The sequence below is a fragment of the Sparus aurata genome, chromosome 20 (genome assembly GCF_900880675.1).
Source record: "Sparus aurata chromosome 20, fSpaAur1.1, whole genome shotgun sequence".
Lineage (NCBI taxonomy): Eukaryota > Metazoa > Chordata > Actinopteri > Spariformes > Sparidae > Sparus > Sparus aurata.
In genome coordinates, this window is record NC_044206.1 from 28,009,567 (window position 1) to 28,035,928 (window position 26,362).

At 45.9% G+C, this 26,362-nt stretch overlaps 2 protein-coding genes across 3 annotated transcripts; both read right to left on the reverse strand.

Moving 5' to 3' along the window:
• Positions 1 to 780: 780 nt before the first annotated feature.
• On the reverse strand, positions 781 to 10,283 carry slc16a12b (solute carrier family 16 member 12b). The gene is made up of 7 exons (XM_030401408.1): positions 9,625 to 10,283; positions 7,264 to 7,367; positions 7,040 to 7,183; positions 4,330 to 4,629; positions 3,650 to 4,055; positions 3,287 to 3,546; positions 781 to 2,310 (listed from the first exon to the last, which is right to left on the reverse strand). The coding sequence occupies exons 1-7, from the start codon at positions 9,735 to 9,737 to the stop codon at positions 2,036 to 2,038; spliced, it is 1,602 nt and encodes a 533-aa protein (XP_030257268.1). The 5' UTR covers positions 9,738 to 10,283; the 3' UTR covers positions 781 to 2,035.
• A 4,947-nt stretch (positions 10,284 to 15,230) lies between these two features.
• LOC115571809 (ankyrin repeat domain-containing protein 1-like) lies at positions 15,231 to 26,076 on the reverse strand. Of its 2 annotated transcripts, none has more exons than XM_030401425.1 (11): positions 25,797 to 26,076; positions 24,642 to 24,717; positions 22,390 to 22,453; positions 21,375 to 21,473; positions 18,222 to 18,356; positions 17,989 to 18,096; positions 17,783 to 17,881; positions 17,341 to 17,439; positions 17,145 to 17,243; positions 15,741 to 15,839; positions 15,231 to 15,627 (listed from the first exon to the last, which is right to left on the reverse strand). In XM_030401425.1, the coding sequence occupies exons 2-11, from the start codon at positions 24,707 to 24,709 to the stop codon at positions 15,544 to 15,546; spliced, it is 954 nt and encodes a 317-aa protein (XP_030257285.1). In that variant the 5' UTR covers positions 24,710 to 24,717; positions 25,797 to 26,076; the 3' UTR covers positions 15,231 to 15,543. The 2 variants fall into 2 exon arrangements, with proteins under 2 accessions (XP_030257285.1, XP_030257284.1); XM_030401424.1 differs by having other exon boundaries at positions 21,375 to 21,476; positions 25,797 to 26,074.
• Positions 26,077 to 26,362: the final 286 nt, after the last annotated feature.

A 26,362-nucleotide genomic window follows, 5' to 3' on the forward strand; every position in this document is an offset into this window, starting at 1 on the left:
CATTAAGATGAACAACTGGACAGCTGCTGAGATCCAGGAGATGCAGCGTCTCCTCGGTCTCTGTAGCTGTTTGGTTGTGTTAGCTTGTTGTTGTAGCAGCAAGCTAGGAACGGTCGCTACTTTCAAATTAAAAGCCCCCCGCTAAGAACCCAGTTCTTAACTCCAGTGGGGTGCAATGTAAAGCTCTTATTTTGAAGACAAATGTGTTGTCACTGTTCACAGCCCAACTTCAAGCTTCACATCACATCACATGTTTACGCCTACCTCAGGGGCGGCTTCTGGAAAAGGAGGAATATTACGCCTCCGTTTTAGAAAGACAGGCCGGCACATTGCCGTCCTTACCTTGGAGCAAATGTGCCGCCTTTTCTATCTAAAAAGAGCTACTGGATCCACATTCTGACTTATTAATTAAATGTTCCGTCATTCCTGTCACTTCAAAATAATGTCTAATGATGTCCTGATGTCTAATAAACCCACACAGACAGAAACACAGAGGATCACAGCCAACATCCTGCTGCAGCCGCTGTGTTGTGTCCCACCATGTGTGGAGGCGTCACCATCAGCAGGAGGTGGAGGTTCAGAAACAGCTGATGAAACAAGTTCACATCCAGCCGCCACACACAAAACAAGCATCCGGTCTAATCAGCCTGCTGGTGCAGCATCGCTGCCGCGTTGCATCTCACCGAGTGGACGTGTCACCTACTTCACCATAAAGTCCAGACCTGAAGACGGCGCCACAGTCTGTCTCTCTCCCTCAAAGCCTTCACACCTCCTGCTGTCAGCAGGGTGAAGGAAAGTCAGAAAGTCATCAACGTATCATCAGTGTCTGGTTATCATCATTTATTGTTGTTTTTATCATCATAATCTAAACATGCTTCTACAGTCTGACGTCCCCTCAGACACGTCACAGCACACAAACCACGACCAATGAGACTCGTCCGTCTGGAAGGAGGAAGAGGAGGAGGAAGGTTGGCACACAGCTGGTTCTTGTTTTCAGACGGTCGTGTTGACGGTAGTTCTTTGGTTCTGTTACCCTCATGGTGCGACACCAAAGTCCGGACTGTGTCACCGCTCAGTTAAAGATTACAGAGTTTCAGAGTTCCCGACAGGCTGAGGATCAGCTGCGGGAAACGGTTTATATAAAACTGACGTTTGGTAACTGAACCGCAGGGTCCAAGAGTCTGAGACCATAAACCAGAAAACACAAATATTCTCATGTTAACAGTTAAACACAAATTTAAATGTTTAATCGTTGACGTTTCATTTTCAGTTGATCAGTTTTAATATTAATGACATCGACACGTTTCTGTTGGCAACAGACATTTTAACACCTTAAAGAGCGACTTCACACTAAATCCACTCTCTGACTTATTGATTAAATGTTACGTCTCTGCAGAGTTCGCACATTTGTTTTTATTTTTCATGTCTGCTAGCTCGTTAGCATCGTTAGCATCTTCTCTTCACCGTCCTGTCCGGTGACCGAGCAGCTTCACAACAATAAAAACTTAAGAAGAACTTTTTCCAGGCAGGAAGTCGGTGGTTTGGGTTTTTCCTGTCACGTCAAAATAAAAGCACCGTTTGTCATTGTGTTTATGTGTTGAAAACATCCGACAACAGGCTCTGAACATGAATCTATCCTCAGGTCTCCCGGTGGACACTCGTGGTATTACAGCGGCCAAACTTATACTTAAAATTTAAAGTAAAAATTTCCTGAGTGACAATCACAATGGAACGTATGCGGGCGGGGCAGGAACTCGTGGGCGGGGCCAGCCGAGGAACCTCTACTGCACATGCTCAGTCGGCCACATAACCAGGAAGTAAACTTGGGGCCAGGTGAGTGATTGTGATTGGATCTACAGGTGCTGTGTTCTTGTTCGGTATCAAGTTGTTTTTCAAAAGTGGATCAACTTCCTGTGAAGCGTCTGATTGACAGCAGGTTTTTATTATTGATTCCTGATGATGCTGATCGATCACATATTCTGCTGATCGTGTCTTGAGGCTGTTTGTTATTATTGTGATGATCGTGATGATGTCACTATGACGTCACCGCCTCCAGTCGTCTCTGCTGTCCATGAATCAGATTGGTCGTTTCCTTCGAGGCTACGATGTTGACGGCCATGAGGTGGTCTGATTGGTCGGATGCTAACGTGGGGAGGGGCTGGTGCTTGGTGTTCTCTGCGATGGCGGGCACCCGGCGTTGGCAGCGACGTATCCAACCGACGATGGAGAGGATGATCGAGCTGAGCACCATGGCGGCACCGCTAAGGGAGAAGGTGGCCATGTAACTTCCTGTGACGTCGACCAGCCAGCCTGCAGGAGACGAAGGAGTTCAGTTCATTAACCGATTAGTTGTTGACTTTTAACTTAACCTGTAACGACTCCATTATAACCCTAACCCATATGACAGAATTACTCCTCTTCATTTTCAGTCTTTCTGTTTTATTAGTTTTGTTTTTCTTTCCCACAAACACAAAAAATAAAAAACTGAGAAACATTTCCTGATTTTATTTCCACTCAGTTTTCACACATTTGAACAAAATCACTTTTTTATCATTAATTTTTTTTTCACATTTCATTTTCCTCAAGACATTTTTTCTCAGTTCACACGTTTGTTTTCTCCTGGAGAAAATCCTCTTCGCTTTCACACTTTCACGTCTTTTCCCTCCTCCACTTTTTTCACGTTTTCACGTGTGAAATAAAACAAATTTTCTCCTCAAATGTTTCTCTCATCAGTTTTCACACGTCCTTTTTTTTTTACTCACCACATTTTGTTGTTCACTTTTTTTTTTTACAAATGAGCACTTTTCATTTTTTGTACTTTGAATAGAGAATAAATAAAATGATTGTTTCCCCTCAGTTTCATGCATATACATATTGTTCTCCTGTCCTTTTTTTTTTAGCTCACAACTGAAAAAAATAATTGATAGTGAAAACATTTCCCCGTCAGTTTGTTTCTTCACTCAGCTGCATGAAGACGTTTGTCTTCTCAGTTTCAGGTGAGATTTGATTTTGTCTCAGTTGTTTTCAGACAGTTTTTTTCCCGCTTTGTTCACACATGAACATGTTCAGAACAAAAGTCTTCACTCAGTTTTATGCGTGAAAAGAATAAAATTAAAACTTATTTTTTGTCTGCTGAACATCGTGTTTCGTTTGTCTTTGATCTCCTGTGACTCTTTCTTCTCACTTGGTTTCACACCAAGTTTTCTCACAAAAGTTTTTTTCATTCAGTTTCAAACAAAAGTTTTACAGAATCGGTGATGTTAATAATGCGTGGCTGTTTTCTCACCTCCGATTGGGGGGCTGACGAGGTAGGGGATGGCGTGGAGGAAGTAGACCACGCCCAGTGCAGAGGACAGGTACTGAGGTCCCACCAGGTCCGACGTCACCACGGGGATCAGCGCCACATAGGCGCCATCGAAGTAACCGTAGAGGATGGCGAAGGGCAGGAGGAGCGGGAAGGACTGGAGCAGTGGCACGAAGAGGCAGCAGAGACCCTCCATCGCCACGGAGAAGACGTAACACGCCAGTCGGTACGGCTTCAAACACCTGAGAGAAAAACACGATTATGCTTCAAACACCTGAGAGAAGAAACACGATTATGCCTCAAACACCTGAGAGAAGAAACACGTGATGTCACACATGAAGCTACCTCCTGTCCGTCAGCCAGCCGAACGTGATGTTCCCTACGATGCTGATGACTCCCAGGATGGACATGAGGAAGGCGGCGTGCTGGTGGCAGACCCCGACACTCAGAGCGTAGGGCACCAGGTAGATGAACGGCAGGCTGCAGCCGGTGGCCAGGAACAGGAAGGACACAGCCATGCCCAGGAAGTCCGGCAGCAGCAGGAAGTGGTACTCCTTAGAAGACAGGAAGCAGGAGCTGAAGAACCACCTCCTCTGCAGCTGAGGGGCGGGGCTTCCTGACAGTGGAGGCGGCGGTGGCGAAGAAACACGTTCCATCGGGAAAGACAGAGACTTTCCAGAAGGTAAAAGACTGTCCTCTGATTCTTTGGACGGTTTGACAGCGACCTCAGTGTCCCGTGATGAGACATTACCTGCAGCAGGAGACAGACAGGTGATGATGACGATGATGATGATGATGACATACAGAGCCAGGGCAAAAGAAGAAGAAGAAGAAGAAGAGTACATAAACTCTGTGAAACTTTGTCTCTGACTAATTTTTCATTATTTGTTCCTTCTTGTGACTTCAGTAAATGTTCTACATGAACGTCTTTCTGTCTTTGTTTGTTTGTTTGTGATGGATGTTTATTTGCACATAGAGCAGGAAGTGACATCACAGTACTCTTGTCATACAGAACTGCTCCTCACCAAGTCTCTCCTCCCCTGCGGACTCCTTTTCCCCTCCCTCCGCCTGCTCCTCATCCTCCTGTGGCTTGATTGGTCGGAGCAGCGCTCCGCACACGCAGAGGTTGGCGACGAAGGCGCTGAGGACGAGCAGCGCCCCCCTCCAGGAGTACAGCTCGATGAGCAGCTGCACCACCGGCGCCAGCACGAAGGTGCCGATCCCGCTGCCTGACATGGCGATGCCGTACGCCAACGCCTTCCGCTGGCGGAAATAACAGCCGACCACCGCAATGGCCGGGGTGTAACAAAGAGCGAAGCCCACACCTGGACAGAGAGGAAATTTTATAAAGTGAGAATATTTTACAAAGTGAGGACTTCTTTCAAAGTGAGGACTTTTTAACAAAGTGAGGACTTCTTTCAAAGTGAGGACTTTTTAACAAAGTGAGGACTTCTTTCAAAGTGAGGACTTTTTAACAAAGTGAGGACTTCTTTCAAAGTGAGGACTTTTTAACAAAGTTTGGACTTCTTACGAAGTGAGGACTTCTTTCAAAGTGAGGACTTTTTAACAAAGTAAGGACATTTTATAAAGTGAGGACATTTTACAAAGTGAGGATATTTTACAAAGTGAGGACTTCTTTCAAAGTGAGGACTTTTTAACAAAGTAAGGACATTTTATAAAGTGAGGACATTTTACAAAGTGAGGATATTTTACAAAGTGAGGACATTTTATAAAGTGAGAACTGTTTAACAAAGTGAGGACTTCTCACAAAGTGAGGACTTTAACAAAGTAGGGACATTTTATAAAGTGAGGACATTTTTACGAAGTGGGGACATTTTACAAAGTGAGGACTTTTTTAACAAAGTGAGGACTTCTTACAAAATGATGACTTCTTACAAAGTTAGGAATTCTTTCAAAGTGAGGACATTTTACAAAATGGGGACTTTTTTAACAAAGTGAGGACATTTTACAAAGTGAGGACATTTTACAAAGTGAGGACTTTTTAACAAAGTGAGGACTTTTTACAAAGTGAAGACTTCTTACAAAATGAGGACTTCTTACAAAGTGAGGACTTTTTTACAAAGTGAGGACTTTTTACAAAGTGAGGACATTTTACAAAGTGAGGTCTTTTTACAAAGTGAAGACTTCTTACAAAATGAGGACTTCTTACAAAGTGAGGAATTCTTTCAAAGTGAGGACTTTTTACAAAGTGAGGACTTTTTTAACAAAGTGAGGACTTTTTTAACAAAGTGAGGACATTTTACAAAGTGAGGACTTTTTAACAAAGTGAGGACATTTTACAAAGTGAGGACTTTTTAACAAAGTGAGGACTTCTTACAAAATGAGGACTTCTTACAAAGGTAGGAATTCTTTCAAAGTGAGAACTTTTTACAAAGTGAGGACTTTTTTAACAAAGTGAGGACATTTTACAAAGTCAGGACATTTTACAAAGTGAGGACATTTTACAAAGTGAGGACTTCCTACAAAGTGAGGACTTTTTAACAACGTAAGGACATTTTATGAAGTGAGGACTTTTTAACAAAGTGAGGACTTTTTAACAAAGTGAGGACTTGCTACAAAGTGAGGACATTTTACAAAGTGAGGACTTTTTACAAAGTGAGGACTTTTTAACAACGTAAGGACATTTTATGAAGTGAGGACTTTTTAACAAAGTGAGGACTTTATAACAAAGTGAGGACTTCCTACAAAGTGAGGACTTTTTAACAAAGTGGGGACATTTTACAAAGTGAGGACTTTTTACAAATTGAAGACTTCTTACAATGTGAGGACTTCTTACAAAGTGAGGACTTCTTTCAAAGTGAGGACTTTTTACAAAGTGAGGACTTTTTTACAAAGTGAGGACTTTTTACAAAGTGAGGACATTTTACAAAGTGAGGACTTTTTAACAAAGTGAGGACATTTTACAAAGTGAGGACTTCCTACAAAGTGAGGACTTTTTAACAAAGTGGGGACATTTTACAAAGTGAGGACTTTTTCAACAAAGTGAGGACTTTTTACAAAGTGAGGACTTTTTTAACAAAGTGAGGACTTTTTACAAAGTGAGGACTTTTTTAGCAAAGTGAGGACTTTTTATGAAGTGAGGACTTTTTAACAAAGTGAGGACTTTTTACAAAGTGAGGACTTTTTTAACAAAGTGAGGACTTTTTACAAAGTGAGGACTTTTTTAGCAAAGTGAGGACTTTTTATGAAGTGAGGACTTTTTAACAACGTAAGGACATTTTATGAAGTGAGGACTTTTTAACAAAGTGAGGACTTTTTAACAAAGTGAGGATTTTTTCACAAAGTGAGGAATTCTTACAAAGTGAGGACATTTTACAAAGTGAGGACATTTTATAAAGTGAGGACTTTTTATAAATTGAGGACTTCTTACAAAGTGAGGACTTTTCACAAAGTGAGGACATTTTACAAAGTGAGGACATTTTATAAAGTGAGGACTTTTTATAAAGTGAGGACTTTTTATAAAGTGAGGACTTCTTACAAAGTGAGGACATTTTATGAAGTGAGGACTTTTTACAAAGTGAGAATATTTTACAAATTGAAGACTTTTTACGAAGTGAGGACATTTTATAAAGTGAGGACTTCTTACAAAGTGAGGACATTTTACAAAGTGAGGACTTTTTAACAAAGTGAGGACTTTTTATAAAGTGAGGACAGAGAGGAAAAAGAGGACACAGACGACAAAGAGGACACAGAGGACAGGTCCTGTGTGTTGACCTGTCAGGACGCCCATGCTGAGGTAGAGGAACTCCAGCCTGCTGCTGAAGGAGCTGAGCAGGAGTCCACAGGAGGACAAGAGTCCACCGAGCATCACAGCCACCCGGCAGGACCAACGGTTACCAATCAGGCTGCCGACAGGAGCTGCACACACACACACACACACAATCAGTCAGCTGTTGGATATGGTCTCAGCTGATCGGTCGGTCAGAGTCGGTACTGACCACAGAGCATGGTGGTGCAGTCCACCAGACTGTGGACCCAGGCCGTCGCTGCATAGTCGGCGCCAAAGTGGGCCTGAAACTCCACGAAGAAGATGGACACACACCTGCACACACACACAGGAAGTGATCAGTGATCAATCATCAGACAGAAACCATCGCTGAGTCAGCAGGTGAGCTGAGTGTCAGGTGTGTGTGTGTGTGTGTGAGAGAGAGAGAGGTCAGAGGTCACAGACAGATGACAACACGTGACAGCAGCTCTGCAATCGGAACACAAAGTTCCTCATCAGTTTGAATTATTGATTCATTGATTCATTTACCTCTTAACTGGTTTCAAACCAGTGACTTCCTGAATACTGCTGCACCACTGACACCAGCCCAACACTTAAAGGAGCAGTCTGAACAGTTTGTGTGTGTGTGTGTGTGTGTGTGTGTGTTCATTGACCAGCTGTCATACATTAAGCTAACCTCTGAAAGTCTCCATGTGAGACACCTGAACAAACAGCAGCTCTGTGTGTTACATCAGCGCAGAGAGACGACACTCTGCTGACTCAATCCTACAGACAGCAGCTGGTGATGCTTTCAGGAGCCGTTGGAATCAGAAACATCTATCAGCACTGCTTACACATCAACACCCAGGCGAGTGTGAGGACCTCCTCATTAAAGGATAAATATGCATGCAGGTACACATCTGAGCATTGTGTAGTTGTGATACACCTGTCTTGAGAGCCAGCGAGCCTTTCTGTCCCACACAAAACCTTCAAATACTGTCAAATCCTTCTACATGTGATTCTACTGGAGTTAATATTAATTATGAGGGGCGCCGTTTAGCTCAGTTGGTAGAGCGGTTGTCCCTTTGCTGCATGTCACTCCTCCCTCCCTCTCTCCCTGTTTCCTGTCATATCTTCAGCTGTACTATCAATAAAGCCATAAAAAGGCCAAAAAATACTTTAAAAAAATTAAAATAATATTAATTATAAATATTTTCATTTGTTGAGGCGTCTCACTCTGCTCAGGCCTGATGCTGTCCTCGACCTAAAGATAACATCAGCCCACAGCTGGAGGATTCACACTGCAGCTCTCGCCTCAGGTAGATGTTTGTTGGAACATGTGAGTCATGTTCTCCAAAAGCTCCTGATTACTCTTTTCACTTCCCACCGTTTCCTTTCAGTCCAGGTGAATCTGAGGGGATGAGCTCACAAACTGACGGCTGACTCTCCTAAACCCTGCAGCATGTCCACTCACCTGTACAGGTTACACAGCAATCAGATTATTTAATCCATTTAAATTGTCCGTCTTCACTGATTGAAGATTCAGATCCAGACAATTCATTATCCCAAAGCAAAGAGAGCAATTAACTAGCAGTTAATTAGATTCAGAACCATCCACAATCACACAAGCATCATCCAACGATCATCAAAGCAAACAGAGGTCAGTGAAGGCACCACGAGGTCCACCACACAGTGAGGGTGTCAGACTGAAATAAGTCTGAGGTGTAACTTCCTTTCTGCAGGAATTCTTTTTCTGTGGTGACACAAAGTTTAATTCATTCATCAAAATAGACACAAAACTCTGAATCAGTAAAGTTGAAGATGAATTTGACTGAAAGCATAATTATGTCTTTTTTCACATTTTCCATATTTCTGGGGATGATGTCATCGTGAATCCTTTTGACCATGATGATCATGATGATCTGATGTCGGAAACATCATTCATGAAAAAATTAGTATTTGTGACACTAAAACCTTCAGAGTACGTCATTTAACTTTAAGCATGTTGTTGACCATCATCTGTGTGTGTGTGTGTGAGTGTGTGTGTGTGGTGTGTGTGTGTGTGTGTGTGTGTGTGTGTGTGTGTGGTGTTGACAGAAACAGAAGCTCGCTCTCGTCTCCACGTATGTAAAACAAGCTGTGTGGAAACAAATGACACTCTGAGTTTAACTATTCATAGACGGAGCGATGGAGCTGTTAGTGGAGCTGCAGATGTTGTAGATGTTGTTGTCGTTGTTGTTGTTGTTGTTGTTGTGTTGTTGTTGTGTTGTAGTGTTGAGGGTTACAGACGACCTGTGACAGTTTAGAGGGTTTAGCAGTTATAGAGGAGTGTTAATCCTTCACTTCAGTACAGGATCATGTTTCCATGATTGTAGACGTTTAAACCTGTCTGACCTGTGCTCACCCCCCCCCCCCCACACACACACACACACACAAAGACATTCAGTTTTGTGTCAAAGAAGAAAATCAGGTTAAGCTAGCAGTTTAGAAAAGTCAGAGAACAACAAGAGTTATAACAGTGTGTGTGTGTGTGTGTGTGTGTGAGTGTGTGTGTCTGTGTGTGTGTGTGTGTGTGTGTGTGTGTGTGTGTTACCTGGTCACTGCTCGTGTGCACACCGTCACCATGAAGCAGCAGCCGACGATCACCCAGCCCCATCCCCCGTCCAGAGGCGCCTCTGAGCCTCTCTGCTGCTTCCCAGCAACCATTGCTGCAGACTCCTGCAGCCAGTTTCTGGTCCTGGTCCTGGTCCTGGACCTGGACCTGGTCCTGGTCCTAGAGGGTCTGGTCAAGGAATATAAACTAGTTATTAAATCTGTCTTGCTGAACAATTGATCCGCCCTTGTCTGCTGAAGGAAAAATCAGAAGGTGGATTTAAAGGTGTGACTGGAGGCGGTCGTATCCAGGTGGAGTCACAGTCACTCCTCCTCGCTGAAGGAGAACGGAGGAGGAGGAGCTTAGTCAAGAAGAAGTTGAGGAGAAAGTTCAGGATGAATTAATGCAGGTGGAGTCTGACAGGAGTGGGAAAAGTGAAGAAGTGGCGTTGAGCTGACTGAGGAATGGAATCATCCTCATGTGTCCGGATCCGTCGAGCCGTCTCTAAAAAGCCTCTTCAGTCAATAAGTCACCAGCTGACCCTGAATCATTAACTCACTGTGTGACCTCTGAGGGAGCAGATCACTGATCCACAGCACCGACGACTTTAAACCCTTCATCCAGCCAGGCGTCTGCTCAGCCTCCAACCAAGCGCTCCTTCCTTTACAGCATCAACATGTGCATGGTGACAGGGAGTGCTCCATTCACTGCACCTGACACCTCCTGGAGGGGAGGTGAGGGGAGGTGAGGGGAGGGGAGGTGAGAGGAGGGGAGGTGAGAGGAGGTGAGGTGAGAGGAGGGGGGGGAGGGTAGGGAGGGTTCTGCCGGGAAAAAAAAGGAGTCAGGTGTCAGAGAAGACCGTCCAGTACCATCGGGTTCACTGGACGTCCCCCAACTGCCAGTTTGTTTATGCTGTGAGGCGTTCACTGCCAATCAGACATCAGGAACACGACCAGGATCCAACAGATGTTTTGTCTGATACTTTGTACTGTACACTACATTATGTGATAACTTTAGTGACTAGTTACTTTACAGATTAGTGAAGGTGAATTAGTAAATTGTGTTTTATTATCAGTTCCTGGGTGAGTCTGAGCAGGCCTGAGCGGGCCTGAGTGGGCCTGAGTGGGCCTGAGCCTGAGCAGGCCTGAGTGGGCCTGAGCGGGCCTGAGCCTGAGCGGGCCTGAGTGGGCCTGAGTGGGCCTGAGTCTGAGCAGGCCTGAGCCTGAGCGGGCCTGAGTGGGCCTGAGCCTGAGCGGGCCTGAGTGGGCCTGAGTGGGCCTGAGCCTGAGCGGGCCTGAGTCTGAGCGGGCCTGAGTGGGCCTGAGTCTGAGCGGGCCTGAGCCTGAGCGGGCCTGAGTGGGTCTGAGCCTGAGCGGGCCTGAGTGGGCCTGAGCGGGCCTGAGTGGGCCTGAGTCTGAGCGGGCCTGAGCCTGAGCGGGCCTGAGTGGGCCTGAGTGGGCCTGAGTCTGAGCGGGCCTGAGCCTGAGCGGGCCTGAGCCTGAGCGGGCCTGAGTCTGAGCGGGCCTGAGCCTGAGCGGGCCTGAGTCTGAGCGGGCCTGAGTGGGCCTGAGTGGGCCTGAGTCTGAGCGGGCCTGAGCCTGAGCGGGCCTGAGCCTGAGCGGGCCTGAGCCTGAGTGGGCCTGAGTCTGAGTGGGCCTGAGCCTGAGCGGGCCTGAGTCTGGGCGGGCCTGAGTGGGCCTGAGCCTGAACGGGCCTGAGTGGGCCTGAGCCTGAGCGGGCCTGAGTCTGAGCGGGCCTGAGTGGGCCTGAGCCTGAACGGGCCTGAGTGGGCCTGAGTGGGCCTGAGTGGGCCTGAGCCTGAGCGGGCCTGAGTGGGCCTGAATCTGAGCGGGCCTGAGCCTGAGCGGGCCTGAGTGGGCCTGAGCGGGCCTGAGCGGGCCTGAGTGGGCCTGAGTGGGCCTGAGTCTGAGTGGGCCTGAGTGGGCCTGAGTCTGAGTGGGCCTGAGTGGGCCTGAGTCTGAGTGGGCCTGAGCCTGAGCGGGCCTGAGTCTGAGTGGGCCTGAGTGGGCCTGAGTGGGCCTGAGTGGGCCTGAGCCTGAGTGGGGCTGAGTGGGCCTGAGCCTGAGTGGGCCTGAGTGGGCCTGAGCCTGAGCGGGCCTGAGTGGGCCTGAGCCTGAGCGGGCCTGAGTGGGCCTGAGTGGGCCTGAGTGGGCCTGAGTGGGCCTGAGTGGGCCTGAGCCTGAGTGGGCCTGAGCCTGAGCGGGCCTGAGCCTGAGTGGGCCTGAGTCTGAGTGGGCCTGAGCCTGAGCGGGCCTGAGTCTGAGCGGGCCTGAGTGGGCCTGAGCCTGAACGGGCCTGAGTGGGCCTGAGCCTGAGCGGGCCTGAGTGGGCCTGAGCCTGAGCGGGCCTGAGTGGGCCTGAGCCTGAGCGGGCCTGAGTGGGCCTGAGTGGGCCTGAGTGGGCCTGAGTGGGCCTGAGCCTGAGTGGGCCTGAGCCTGAGCGGGCCTGAGCCTGAGCGGGCCTGAGCCTGAGTGGGCCTGAGTCTGAGTGGGCCTGAGCCTGAGCGGGCCTGAGTCTGAGCGGGCCTGAGTGGGCCTGAGCCTGAACGGGCCTGAGTGGGCCTGAGCGGGCCTGAGTGGGCCTGAGCCTGAGCGGGCCTGAGTGGGCCTGAATCTGAGCGGGCCTGAGCCTGAGCGGGCCTGAGTGGGCCTGAGCGGGCCTGAGTGGGCCTGAGTGGGCCTGAGTCTGAGTGGGCCTGAGTGGGCCTGAGTCTGAGTGGGCCTGAGTGGGCCTGAGTCTGAGTGGGCCTGAGCCTGAGTGGGCCTGAGTCTGAGTGGGCCTGAGTGGGCCTGAGTGGGCCTGAGTGGGCCTGAGCCTGAGTGGGGCTGAGTGGGCCTGAGCCTGAGCGGGCCTGAGTGGGCCTGAGTGGGCCTGAGTGGGCCTGAGTCTGAGTGGGCCTGAGCGGGCCTGAGCCTGAGCGGGCCTGAGCCTGAGCGGGCCTGAGTGGGCCTGAGCCTGAGTGGGCCTGAGCCTGAGTGGGCCTGAGTCTGAGTGGGCCTGAGTCTGAGTGGGCCTGAGTGGGCCTGAGCCTGAGTGGGCCTGAGCCTGAGTGGGCCTGAGCCTGAGCGGGCCTGAGTGGGCCTGAATCTGAGCGGGCCTGAGCCTGAGCGGGCCTGAGCGGGCCTGAGCGGGCCTGAGCGGGCCTGAGTGGGCCTGAGTCTGAGTGGGCCTGAGTGGGCCTGAGCCTGAGTGGGCCTGAGTCTGAGTGGGCCTGAGCCTGAGTGGGCCTGAGTCTGAGTGGGCCTGAGTCTGAGTGGACTGAGCCTGAGTGGGCCTGAGTCTGAGCGGGCCTGAGTCTGAGTGGGCCTGAGCCTGAGCGGGCCTGAGCGGGCCTGAGCCTGAGCGGGCCTGAGCGGGCCTGAGTCTGAGTGGGCCTGAGCCTGTTCAGTCTCCAGCTGATTCCTTCAGCTCTCATGTGTCTGTGATCAATGAGTGCAATCAACTACTTAGACACAAAAAACATTGATGAAGTTTGATTCAATCACTGAATTTATTACAGGTCTTCTGAACATGAGATTGATCTGATTGATCACAGCTGATCATTTCAACAGAACCTGTCTGATACAGACATCACACTCCAGGGGTGGGAATCTCTTGGCACCTCACGATTCGACTCTAAACCGATTCTCGATGAATATTGATGCAGCTTTTTTTATTAATCATTTCCATGCATGATGTAAAATAATGATAATTCTTAAATCTGAGTTTGCTAGTCACCTCCTACTTTTTTCTCACTGTGTGACTACTTGGTACTTTCAAAGCAAAGTATTTATAATGATCCATACTTAATTTACTTCCAATATATTTCATAATTAAAACAAATGAAAGAAATGTGGCAAGTCAACTGGAAGGTTACATTTGCTAGCAAACATCCAGCTTTGCAAAGAACCAAAAGGAAAAGAAAAGTGTTCCTGTAGCAGCACACATGTAGTACATTAATACAGCTGCAGCTGGTCGACGGTCGATACAGGTGTTATCACAGGTTAATCTGGACGTCTCATTTCAACATACTGTGCGGGCTGTATGACAGTGTACAGTTTCACATCGACTTGGATTCAGCTTAATAACGATGTATGCGACTCAGAACGATGGCTTTAAGTAACCATTTGAAAGCAAGGCGGAATGACAGAAATAGTTACAGGTGTCACAAGTTAACCTGGACGCTGCGCACTCAACGCCACAGCTAACAGCTAACAGCCAACAGCCAACAACTAACAGCCAACAGCTAACAGCCAACAGCCAACAGCTAACAGCCAACAGCTAATAGTCAATAGTTAACAGCTTACAGCTAACAGCCATCAGCCAACAGCCAACAGCCAACAGCTAACAGCCAACAGCCAACAGCCAACAGCTAACAGCCAACAGCCAACAGCCAACAGCCAACAGCTAACAGCCAACAGCCAACAGCCAACAGCTAACAGCCAACAGCTAATAGTCAATAGTTAACAGCTTACAGCTAACAGCCATCAGCCAACAGCCAACAGCTAACAGCCAACAGCTAACAGCTATCAGCCAACAGCCAACAGCCAACAGCTAACAGCCAACAGCTAATATTCAATAGCTAACAGCTTACAGCTAACAGCCAACAGCTAATAGTCAATAGCTAACAGCTAACAGCTAACAGCCAACAGCCAACAGCTAACAGCTAACAGCCAACAGCTAACAGCTATCAGCCAACAGCCAACAGCCAACAGCTAACAGCCAACAGCTAATATTCAATAGCTAACAGCTTACAGCTAACAGCCAACAGCTAATAGTCAATAGCTAACAGCTAACAGCCAACAGCCAACAGCTAACAGCCAACAGCTAATAGTCAATAGCTAACAGCTAACAGCCAACAGCCAACAGCTAACAGCCAACAGCCAACAGCCAACAGCCAACAACTAACAGCTAACAGCCAACAGCCAACAACTAACAGCCAACAGCCAACAGCCAACAGCAGCTATCAGCCAACAGCCAACAGCCAACAGCTAACAGCCAACAGGTAATATTCAATAGCTAACAGCTTACAGCTAACAGCCAACAGCTATCAGCCAACAGCCAACAGCTAACAGCCAACAGCCAATAGTCAATAGCTAACAGCTAACAGCTAACGGTCTCCACTCTGCTCTCGAGCCGCTCGGCGTGAACAAATGCCTCAGACGTTCCACCCATGACTTGTTTGTGAGTACAGACATTCACGATACATCCCATGTTGTTTGTTGTGTGCACGCCGTCGTCTGTCCGGGCGCTGCACTTCCGCACTTCCAAGTTCCGCCTTTCACGTTCCATCAACATTATTAGCATATGAAAGTCTAAGGAGCTCAGCATTGATCAACATTATTGATCTGAGAGAGAATGTTATTGATCTGAACAAGTCAGGAAGTCACTTGAGGCCATTTCAGCTTCAAACCGTCTGTAAGTATAAAGTTCCGGCCTGGTTGGGTCACAATGGAACCTGCGCACAGAAACATGATCAGTCACTTCCTGATGGACGTTGACAGCATGTCAGCGCCGTCATGGTTGTTTCTGCTCACATATCAATGAATGATATGGAACTCTGTGCTGCTCACATTCATCCAGACAGACGACAACACTCACAAACGTTTGTTTGTCTATATTCATACAGATCTTTAATGAGGTTTTGAATGTAATACAGGGAACAGCTGGTCAGGACTTTTTGTCCAAATATAGTCTGAGATCTTCAAATTAAAGAAAAAAATCTGTTTTCATTTATACATTTCAAACAAAAACAAAGAAGACGAAGAAGAGGAAGAAGAAGCTGAAATGTTGGAGGATAAAAATAAATTTGATATAACTATTGTCAGACATTGTTGACATTTATTTGACTGAGGAACCAATTTAGGAGTCTCACAGAGCAGATCAGTGATTGGTTGATTTGCAAAGCTGTCAGTGACATCACTTCCTGTCGTTCTGTGCATCCAGGAGAGTCTTTGTTTCATTCTGCCACTCCAACACGCCGTCCAGAGGACAACGTCCATCCTGAGAGACAGACAGACACTCTGATTATCAGTGAAACATTCAGACCGGGTCAGAACCATGTTTTTATGAATCAGAATCAGATCTGACCCGTACAGGTGACAGGTGCGTGTTACCTGGTTGGTGATGTGTGTGTCGGCTCCGTGCAGCAACAACAGCTGGATGATTTTACATCTGTTGAGTCTAACAGCGTCATGAAGAGGAGTGTCTCCCTCCTGAAACACACAACACAACACAACACAACACAACACAACACAACACCACACAACAGAGAGTACAGCTGTGAAACTGTGTGTGTGTGTGTGTGTGTGTGTGTGTCACCATGAACAAACACAAACAGAAAGATGAAGTTTAAATAATAGCTGTGAAATGTTACATATTCATCAGAGTAACTAAATACATTTACTCAAGTTACTGTATGAGTAGTTTTTGTGTATTTTGTATTTTTTAAGTAGTTTTTAAAACAGGTCATTTTGTTAAGTATTGTACTTCGCTACAGTAATCACCTGTTACTGAGTCAGAAAAATGACCCAGTGACGAATGATCAGCACGTCTTGTTCAAAGAGAACCTGAGACCGGCTCTCCGTGATGACGGGTCACAGACAGTCAACCTGGAAATGTTAGCTGGACCTGAAACATTAAATTCTGCTGAACTCATAAACCACGAAAACCCTCGGCCACGTTTAAAGAGTGTGTTTCCTTAAAAGACGGAAGCCAGCAGCGTGGTCATGCAGTGAGACGTGGTGGCTGGATGACTGCTCTCTGCTCAGCGAGCGAGGACGAGCAATCAGCTGCTGCTCCAACCTGACACCATGTTTGTAGGCTGACACTCTGAAGCAAATATCTGTTAGCAGGCGTACAGTGGGACGAGCCATGTTAAGTGTTTAAGTTTATAGCAGCTGCCTATGAGTTCATAATAAGTTCAGAACATGTCCCAAATAGATTGTAGTTTTATTGGTAATTGATTTGTATTAATGTTGTTGATGTGTTTGAAGAAAACAAGGATAACACTCCAAACTCACAATTTATGACACTTTCAATTGATATACTGTTGAAAATGTTTTATAGGAATGTCTGAACTAGAAGTTGCACATTAAACTTTTCCAATATTCCAATTAAATGTGCTGTGTTGACAACCTGACATGTGTTATGCTGCACTTACATGTGTATCTATTTCTCTTTAATGCAAACTAAATAGTTTTGGATTTATGGCCTCTGTTTACATTACCAGTCTGGTTTTATCGTTTTTTAAATTGAAAAGAAACTTTTACTTAAAGTAGATTTTAAATAAACTACTTTTTACTTTTACTCAAGTAGATTTTGAGACAGGTGATTTCACTTGTACTTTAGTAATATTTCATCAAAGTATTTGTACTTTTACCAGAGAACAATAATTTAGTACTTTTTCCACCTCTGATATTCATAAAAACAAGTTCAAGTGTGATGAAATGACATCAACAGGTCCTCAGTCCGCATGTAAATGTGTGTGTGTGTGTGTGTGTGTGTGTGTGTAAACACACTCTGTCCTGTGTGTTGATTTCAGCTCCACAGTTGATCAGGTGTTCAACACAGTCGAAGTGCCCGGTTCTCACAGAGACATGAAGAGGAGTGCTGTCCAGCTACACACACACACACACACACACACACACACACACACACACAGAGTTAATGTACAGTTCAGTGTCCTGGCTGTAGCAGCGGTGGGAGGACCGTCACCTTGTCTGTCGCAGTCAGGTCTGCTCCGTGCTCCAGCAGCAGTTTGAGGACAGACAGGTGTCCTCCTCGACAGGCAGAGTGGAGACAAGTGGACCGCAGCTGGACAGAACCAGAACATTAGAACAGCTTCAAAACAGGTTGTAGATACATAGAATTATTAGAGTATTATATTAGAGAATAACAGATTCAATCTGGTTCTGACAGGTCTAGAACAGGTTCTGAAAGCTGCCGCGGTCAACACCGTCCCCGAGTCGTCAGCTGAGACGACTAATGAATGATGTCACACAGTTACAGGAAGTAATCAGATTAGTTTTGATTTATTGACTCATTGATTTGATGGCACTGGGTAGCAGGTGGGAGTCTGAGTGTGGACAGACGTGGACCTGTGATAACACAGAACTGTGAGACGAGTTGGAACAAACACAGAGCGTCTCAACCGGACCTTGTCTCTGCTGTGGAGGTTCAGTCCGGCCTCCATCAGTTTACTGACGACCTCTGTGTGACCCTGAGCAGACGCTCTGTGCAGACCTGTATGCTGGAACTGAACACACACACACACACATGCACACACACACACACACACACAGGATCAGGAAGTAATCAGATGTAATCAGAGCCAATAGGATCAGTGCAGTGTTGATGACTCACTGTGTCGCAGGCGTTGACGTCTCCACCTGTGGACAGGTACCTGTCGATCACCAGCAGCTGCTTCTGATCACAGGCCTTAAAGAAGTCGTCTTCGTCCACATAATACGGCTGCAGACACGTCACATGACCACAGACATCATCATTATAACATCTGTATCAGTTATCTCCTCTGGTGTCAACTCATAAACTCTGCTGATTACCTGAACAGGTCTGTGTGTGTGTGTGTGTGTTACCACTGTCTGGACAGCAGGGGGAGCAGCAGCAGGCTTCCTCACAGCAGCTTTCTGCTCCCTCTTGGTCTTCCTCAGCAGCAGAAGGTTCTGGAGGTCATCAGGGGTCTCCAGGAGGAGACGACCCGACTTATCCGTCTGAAGGAGGACAGACAGACAGACTGGATCAAAGGGTTAATAAGGTCCATGCTGACAGTACTTCTGTTTTGAACACCTGTCTGGTTCTACGTTCTGTCCGGTGTCTCTACTAACTGAACTGTCCAGGGGTCCGTTTCACAAAGCAGGTTTAGTGAAAACTCTGAGTCAGTTAACCCTGAAATGAGGGAAACTCTGAGTTTTCCGTTTCACAAAGGGAGGTAACTCAAACCAGAGAAAGAGGGGTAACTCCAGCCTGTTTCACAGAGAGAGGTAACTTAAGCTCTCGGTCAGTTACCACGGTAACATACTCTGTGAAACTAACCTGGTCGGGACCAGGTTTTTCTCAACAAACCTTGAGTTTCTCTCTGTCTCCGCCCTCTTTCAGCCACACTCGCTATTTGATTTCCTCATTCATTCAGTCAGCAGGCGAGTTTTGGCGTAGTATAGTTCTGCCGTCTGTTTTTTGAGAAAATCATTGCAAAAATCAGTCAGTAGGGCTACATTAGAAGTTATATTAGGTGGCGACTATTTTCACTACCATGGCATGTCCTTCTGATAATGATCCCGTGGATGAAGGTGCAGCATTACTGCGCAGAGAATTAAATATTCGTCGGGAGATGATTATCAGACCGTACATAGATGTTCTTGCATTTCCAGACAATTATCTTTTTGAGCGGTACCGTTTCACGTCACAGTCCATCATTTACATACACAACCTGATCCGTCCTTACATTTCCAACATTACCAACCGAAGTCATGCTCTCACATCCCAGCAGATATTGTGTGCTGCGCTGCGTTTTTTTTTGCAAATGGGAGTTTTTTATACAACGTCGGAGATGCAGAGCACTTGAGCAAGGCAACTGTATGCAGAGCGGTCAGAAAAGTGTGCCTCGCCCTGAAACGGCTACTACCATCTTTATCATGTTCAGCTCCTCTGCCTACGATAGAGGTGGCGGTGCTGGGCCACCACCCGTTGTACGGGCATCTGCTTTCTTTCTGTTGGCTGAGTAGAAGTCTGTGTTAGTTTAAATAGGCTTAATTATTTAACAGAACATGATATAGATGAGAAGACATTTATGTGTGTGAAAACAGCATTATGTTGGGGATAAAACAACTGTACAGTCAAACAGCCACTTAATATTTACAATGTAAAACATGATCAAAATGAGTTACCCCCATGAGATTATGCCGAGGTCTTACCTGTTTGAACAATGTTTTTATGTGTCAACTTAAGCTGCAGCCAAGTGCGCTTCTCAGCCAGGGTTGCACCTAAATTAAATAAATTAATAGGCTACCACTCAAGCGGTTTCCCCCTGTAATATTATTGTGATTGCAAAGGACTACATTTAAAATTACGCATTGACCCGAGCGCCAATGTTCTCCCACGCCGTCTCCCTCTCTTTTGCTGCAGCAGCGGTTTTACACTTCCTTCTAAAAACGTGCTCAAACTCACCGTATGAGCGCATTAATATTTCCAATTCCAGTGGGGTGAAAAACGTAGCCCTCCTCTTCCCCGTTGCCATGGTGACTCGTCGAATCAGGGCTCCATTGATGCTGTCTTTTTATACTTGTGGTGCACGCACTTAACTCCAGGTTAAACTACTCCGAGTTGATCAAACTAACTCAAATCAGCTGTTCTGGAACCGAAAACTCAGAGTTTCCTATCTCAGAGTAGATCAACTCAGAGTTCAGGGTTAGACTCAGAGTTTGTTGAACCTGCTTTGTGAAACGGACCCCTGATGGTTCTGGACGCTCCGATGTTTGATGGATGTTTCCAGTGTCGAGGAATAAATCAAGTGAAACCAGTGAAAATAATCTTGAATAATAAATGTGCACGCAGCTCTCGCTCACATCCATCTTTCTTTACCCCTCATCACACTTTGCGTCTGACATGTGTTGGTGTAAACACAGAGGTGTCGGTGTAAACAAAGAGGTGTCGGTGTAAACACAGAGGTGTCGGTGTAAACACAGAGGTGTTGGTGTAAAGTTGGTGTAAACACAGAGGTGTCTGTGTAAACACAGAGGTGTTGGTGTAAAGTTGTTGTAAACACAGAGGTGTCGGTGTAAACACAGAGGTGTCGGTGTAAACACAGAGGTGTTGGTGTAAACACAGAGGTGTCGGTGTAAAGTTGGTGTAAACACAGAGGTGTTGGTGTAAACACAGAGGTGTTGGTGTAAACACAGAGGTGTCGGTGTAAAGTTGGTGTAAACACAGAGGTGTTGGTGTAAACACAGAGGTGTTGGTGTAAACACAGAGGTGTCGGTGTAAACACAGAGGTGTCGGTGTAAACACAGAGGTGTCGGTGTAAACACAGAGGTGTCGGTGTAAACACAGAGGTGTCTGTGTAAAGTTGGTGTAAACACAGAGGTGTCGGTGTAAACACAGAGGTGTCGGTGTAAAGTTGGTGTAAACACAGAGGTGTCGGTGTAAACACAGAGGTGTCGGTGTAAAGTTGGTGTAAACACAGAGGTGTCGGTGTAAACACAGAGGTGTCGGTGTAAATTTGGTGTAAACACAGAGGTGTCGGTGTAAAGTTGGTGTAAACACAGAGGTGTCGGTGTAAACACAGAGGTGTCGGTGTAAATTTGGTGTAAACACAGAGGTGTCGGTGTAAAGTTGGTGTAAACACAGAGGTGTTGGTGTAAACACAGAGGTGTCGGTGTAAACACAGAGGTGTCGGTGTAAAGTTGGTGTAAACACAGAGGTGTCGGTGTAAATTTGGTGTAAACACAGAGGTGTTGGTGTAAATTTGGTGTAAACACAGAGGTGTCGGTGTAAAGTTGGTGTAAACACAGAGGTGTTGGTGTAAACACAGAGGTGTTGGTGTAAACACAGAGGTGTTGGTGTAAATTTGGTGTAAACACAGAGGTGTTGGTGTAAACACAGAGGTGTCGGTGTAAACACAGAGGTGTTGATGTAAAGTTGGTGTAAACACAGAGGTGTCGGTGTAAACACAGAGGTGTCGGTGTAAACACAGAGGTGTCGGTGTAAACACAGAGGTGTTGTCCGTCTCTGACCTTGAGGCTGATTGGACGGTCAGCGCTGGTGTTTCCGCTGCAGGTCACTGCGTCCTGTTTCTCCCGAGAGACGGACGACTCGTAGCCTCCGTCCTCCAGCTGCTGCGCACACAGACGACATGTTAGTGTCTTTAACGTCCTGAAGACGGTTCTTTATGTTTGACAGTAGAACGTGTGTCCTGCGGTGATGTCACTGGGAGCTCTGGTGTGTCTCACCACAGATCACGCTCACACATGTTTCTACATCTCGTGAAACTTTATTTACAGTTTTAAAGAGGATGGCTCCATTGACCAGAACAGAAATAAACAATATAGAGATCAACGTGGCAGCGAGCCGCTGACCTCTGACCTCTGACGTCCTGTCTCTCATCAAACACATCAAGCTTTATTAGCAGCTTCAACAGGAACAGGCGCCTCCGTTTACAGCTCTGTCTGTGTGTGTGTGTGTGTGCGTGTTGGACATGACCTTCTCTGGTGTCATTTTATTGGCCAATCACTTCCCAAAGGGGAGGGGTCAGGGGTCAGCAGGGGTCATGTGACAGCTGATTGGATAAGTGAGTCCAAACAGCCGAGATGTGTTTGATTCATTTCATCTCTGTTCATGTTTTTATGATCAATAAAGTTTTAACTCATCGCTGCCAAAAAAGAAAACTGTTAACTCCTTTTCTGTTAACGACTTTATGATCGACTTGTTTAAATAAAGCCTTTTAATCTTCTGAGGCTTTAATGGGAAACCAGGGAAGAAGAAGAAGAAGAAGAAGAAGAAGAAGAAGAAGAAGAAGAAGAAGAATACTTGTGACAGTGAGACGGACGATGAGGAGAAACTGTAGAAGAAGAAGTTCCTCAGACAGATGGCAACAGGTGGACTGCAGCCAATCGTTAACTTCTGCTGATGTCACTTTATTATCCACCAATCACATGGCAGAGGTTAGAGGTCAGGCACCACACACACACACACACACACACACACCAAGACAACTCAAAGACAACAGGAGCAGAAACGTTTTGTTCTCACCACGATCACTTCCTCCTCTTCCTCCTCTTCCTCGCCCTCGTCCTCCCAGCTGATTGGCTCAGGTCTGACAGCAGTGGAGGAAACAGCAAGAGGAGAAAATCAGACGGAATATTTAGTTAGAGAGACTCGACAGCTTTATTCTGAAAGGCCACGAGGTACATTTTATTGTGAAATGTAATCAGAACCTGCACCTCTAACACATCTGGACGTTTCACTCTTGACAGAACGAATCAACAGAGAATTGTTTGTGGTTCTTCAGAACATGTTGACCTGCCGAGCACACAGAGCGACCCGACCTGAAGACCCAGCGGGCTCAACAGTTCTTGTTCGTCGGAGCCGGAGTGGCTTTAAAGGAGCTTGGACTGGTTTGAGCCTTCATCCTCCTCATCCTCACTGACTTCATCTACAGCTAACGACTGGATGAAGACGAGCTGGACGCTCATCATCATCACTGACACGTCTCAGAACCAGAACACAGAACAGCTGCTCCAAGAACACAGCAGGTCCCAGCTGGATCAATACGTATTGATACAATATCAGTGATCATCTAATTATCAGCTCATATGAATCAACTCAACATATCGCGTTTAGAAACAATAAAAAATCATTCAAACTTTAAACTTCAATTGTTTTTGTGTTTCATGTTGAGTCACTGAATAAATCAAATATTGATTATAATAATGACATTATTATTATTATTATTATATTATAATAATAATAATATTATTATATAATAATACGGTAATAATGATAATAAGAATAATAATAATGAAAAAGTTAACGTCTACATCAACATTATGTTATTAATGTTAACAGTGTCGGGAGTAACGGCGTTTAAGCATAACGGCGTTACTAACGGCGTTATTTTTTCAGAAACGGAGTAATCTAATGAATTACTTTTCCCATCGTTACAACGCCGTTACCGTTACCGTTACCGACTGTAAAATGTGGCGCGTTACAAATTGAAGTTTCTCATTGAAGCTGTTGTCATCCGACTCGGCTCTCAGCCACCGGAGCAGCAGGGCGGCAGGAGGGAGGGGCGGGACAACCGCAGAGGTGATGATAGGCTCTCTAAGGTAGAGTGAGAGTTTGTAAGCCAATCAGAGGCTGTATTCGGTTTACACACAAACCACACAGCCTCGCACACACAAACTAGCAGAGGTGAGCTGCAGAAATGGTGAGTCCGGAGGGAAAGTTTACGTTTTCAAAGTGGAAGTACAGACACGACTTTAACCTCATTTGTCCACGTCCGTTTTAAGCAGCTCTAATCTAATGAAGCATCTCTCAACTGCACGCGCTTCTATAACACTAGTGGCCAAAAACTCTGTTGCTGACACTGTTGATGATGATAGCAGGTGTGGCTAACATGAGCTCTGCTAACACAGAAGGACACGGAGCCGTCCGAGCAGCTACAGCTGGATGTTTCTGCTCCAGCTTCACTAAAACTTGTGACACAGACTGAACTGAATGCAGTGATAGGCAGGTATGTTGTTGAGAACATGCTCCCGTTATCAACAGCTGACCCAGACTCCTTCATAAATACCCGGGAGAGCAGGTGCCGGTCCGCCATGCAGAAAGACATTTTCTAAATACATAGATGCAGAGTACATTAAAATCAATGCCGAGCTCAAAAGGGGAAGAAAAGAAAGTAACGCAAGAGTTACTTTTCCTGGTAACTAGTAACTATAACTAATTACTATTTAAAAGTAACGTGACCAACACTGAATGTTAAACATCAGAGGGAAGTTTCTCTAATAAATCTGTTCTGACTCAACACGACGCTGAAGCATCATCACACAGTCACAGTGAATCAGACCTCACCTATCTGTTCTATATATATATGTGTATATATACATATATATATACACATATATATATCAAATACTGTATATATACATATACATATATATATATGTACATATATATATACACACACACACACATATATATATATATATATACATATACATCAAATACTGTCGAAATATAACATGTCACTTTTAACTGTATAATAAATATTTACTAAACTTTAATGTTGTAACTGTGAAGTTATTAAATATTCAGAGTTTGATCTTAAAGAATCAGACGGGGGATGTTTGTCACGTGAAGGTTCACGACGACGTCTCTGCTGCAAACATGACACTTTTATTTTAATGATCCACTTTGATTCATGTGATGTTTGACACACACACACACACACAGAACCCAGCATGCTAATCAATAATCAGTAATCGGTAATGATCACAGCTCACCTCTGAGGCTCCATGTCAGCGTCCAGCAGCAGAAGAAGAAAATACTGAAGCTGATGAGGAGGCTTCATCAGTCCTCCTAATATAGACACACACACACACACACACACACACACACACACGCACACACACACACACACACACACACACGACCTTTGATCTTGCTGGTTGAACTTGCAGGAGACGACTGTCGACCTCGTCTGACCTCCCAGTAACCAGAGAAGAAGAAGCTTTACTGTTCAGAGTTCACAGTCGTACTGTTACACATCAGACTTGTATTAATACATGAAGAAGTACTTATACAGAAGTACAGTCAGTACAGTTACTACAAATACTGACTCTACTTGTACTAACTGTACTTGTAGGAGTAGTAAAAGTACAAACAACAGTTTTTATGCTAACGAAACTGATGAAGGTATTCTGATAGTACCTTGTAATAATGAGTACTACAACTACAACACATATTTACACCTCAGAGACTCCAGCTGCCACTGAAACAACAGACACTCTTCAGTTATTGATCGATTATCAGTAAGAAGAGAAACAGCCGATCAGCGGGATTCATCGTGTCCTGGACACCAGCAGGAGGCGCTGCAGCACTAAAACTGTGTGTGTGTGTGTGTGTGTGTGTTCACAGTTATGTAAAGTGAGGACTCTCCCAGCCTTATATAACACTCTCTGTCCTCCTGTCGGTCTGTGTTTCTGTGTGTGTGTGTGTGTGTGTTCAGGTCACTTCCTGTTGCATAACTCTATCATCTGTGACAGGATTATAGAAAAACTCAAACTGTAAAATACAGTTAAATGTCCCCTGTGACAGTTTGTATCACATTCTCACAGATATCTTCAGGTGTGCAGACAGAAATAAATCGAATAGAGAGATTTCTCTTGACCTCTTTAGCCCAGGTGCTAGCTACTGATGCTACAGTGACTTCCTGCTCACACTGACCTGTGAACTGGTGCTAGCTACTGATGCTACAGTGACTTCCTGCTCACACTGACCTGTGAACTGGTGCTAGCTACTGATGCTACAGTGACTTCCTGCTCACACTGACCTGTGAACTGGTGCTAGCTACTGATGCTACAGTGACTTCCTGCTCACACTGACCTGTGAACTGGTGCTAGCTACTGATGCTACAGTGACTTCCTGCTCACACTGACCTGTGAACTGAACACGAGCTCCAGGAGGTGAACGGCACCAGGATTAAACACACACTGCTGCGGGTCTTTGTCTATGAGAGGGGCCCATGTTTGTTTGGTTTTTATGCAGATGTGCTCTGAATGATGGCTGTGATTGAATGTTCAGTCTCAGAGCGTGTGGACGATGTGATGGAGACGTGTTAACAGTAACGTTGTGGTGATTTGTGTGAGCGGATGAGTTCAGCACGTCTGTCGGCTCGGGACAACTCAGATTCCTGCTCTGCTCACGTGTTGGCTGTTGATTCAGTCAGCTGGACGTTAATCTGACAGATAAAAAGAAGAATGTTAATCACGTCTCTCTCTGCCGGCCCGTCAGCTCCCATCAGCCTCTCGTCTCTCTGCGGCTCAGACTGCATTTCACCTCCTGTGCTCTCAGTTTCTCTCTGAGAGAACCGTCATCCGCACATCAACCTTACTTTAAATTGATAATGTTCTTATCCTTCGAGTCAAAATATTTAATCATTCACAAAATACTTCAAAGATCATTTTGCATTTTATTTTGAAACTCTCTTCCTGTTAAGACTGAT

Excerpts from the sequence above, each read along its gene's own strand:
- LOC115571809 (XM_030401424.1), bottom strand. The coding sequence starts at position 24,709 with ATGAAGCCTCCTCATCAGCTTCAGTATTTTCTTCTTCTGCTGCTGGAC. Across the intron at positions 22,454-24,641 it reads GCTGACATGGAGCCTCAGAG|ACCTGAGCCAATCAGCTGGG; the intron begins GTGAGCTGTGAT and ends CACTGCTGTCAG. Across the intron at positions 15,840-17,144 it reads AAATCAACACACAGGACAGA|GAGGGAGACACTCCTCTTCA; the intron begins GTGTGTTTACAC and ends TGTGTGTTTCAG.
- slc16a12b (XM_030401408.1), bottom strand. The coding sequence starts at position 9,737 with ATGGTTGCTGGGAAGCAGCAGAGAGGCTCAGAGGCGCCTCTGGACGGG. Across the intron at positions 4,056-4,329 it reads CGCAGGGGAGGAGAGACTTG|GTAATGTCTCATCACGGGAC; the intron begins GTGAGGAGCAGT and ends CTCCTGCTGCAG. Across the intron at positions 3,547-3,649 it reads GGCTGGCTGACGGACAGGAG|GTGTTTGAAGCCGTACCGAC; the intron begins GTAGCTTCATGT and ends TTTTTCTCTCAG.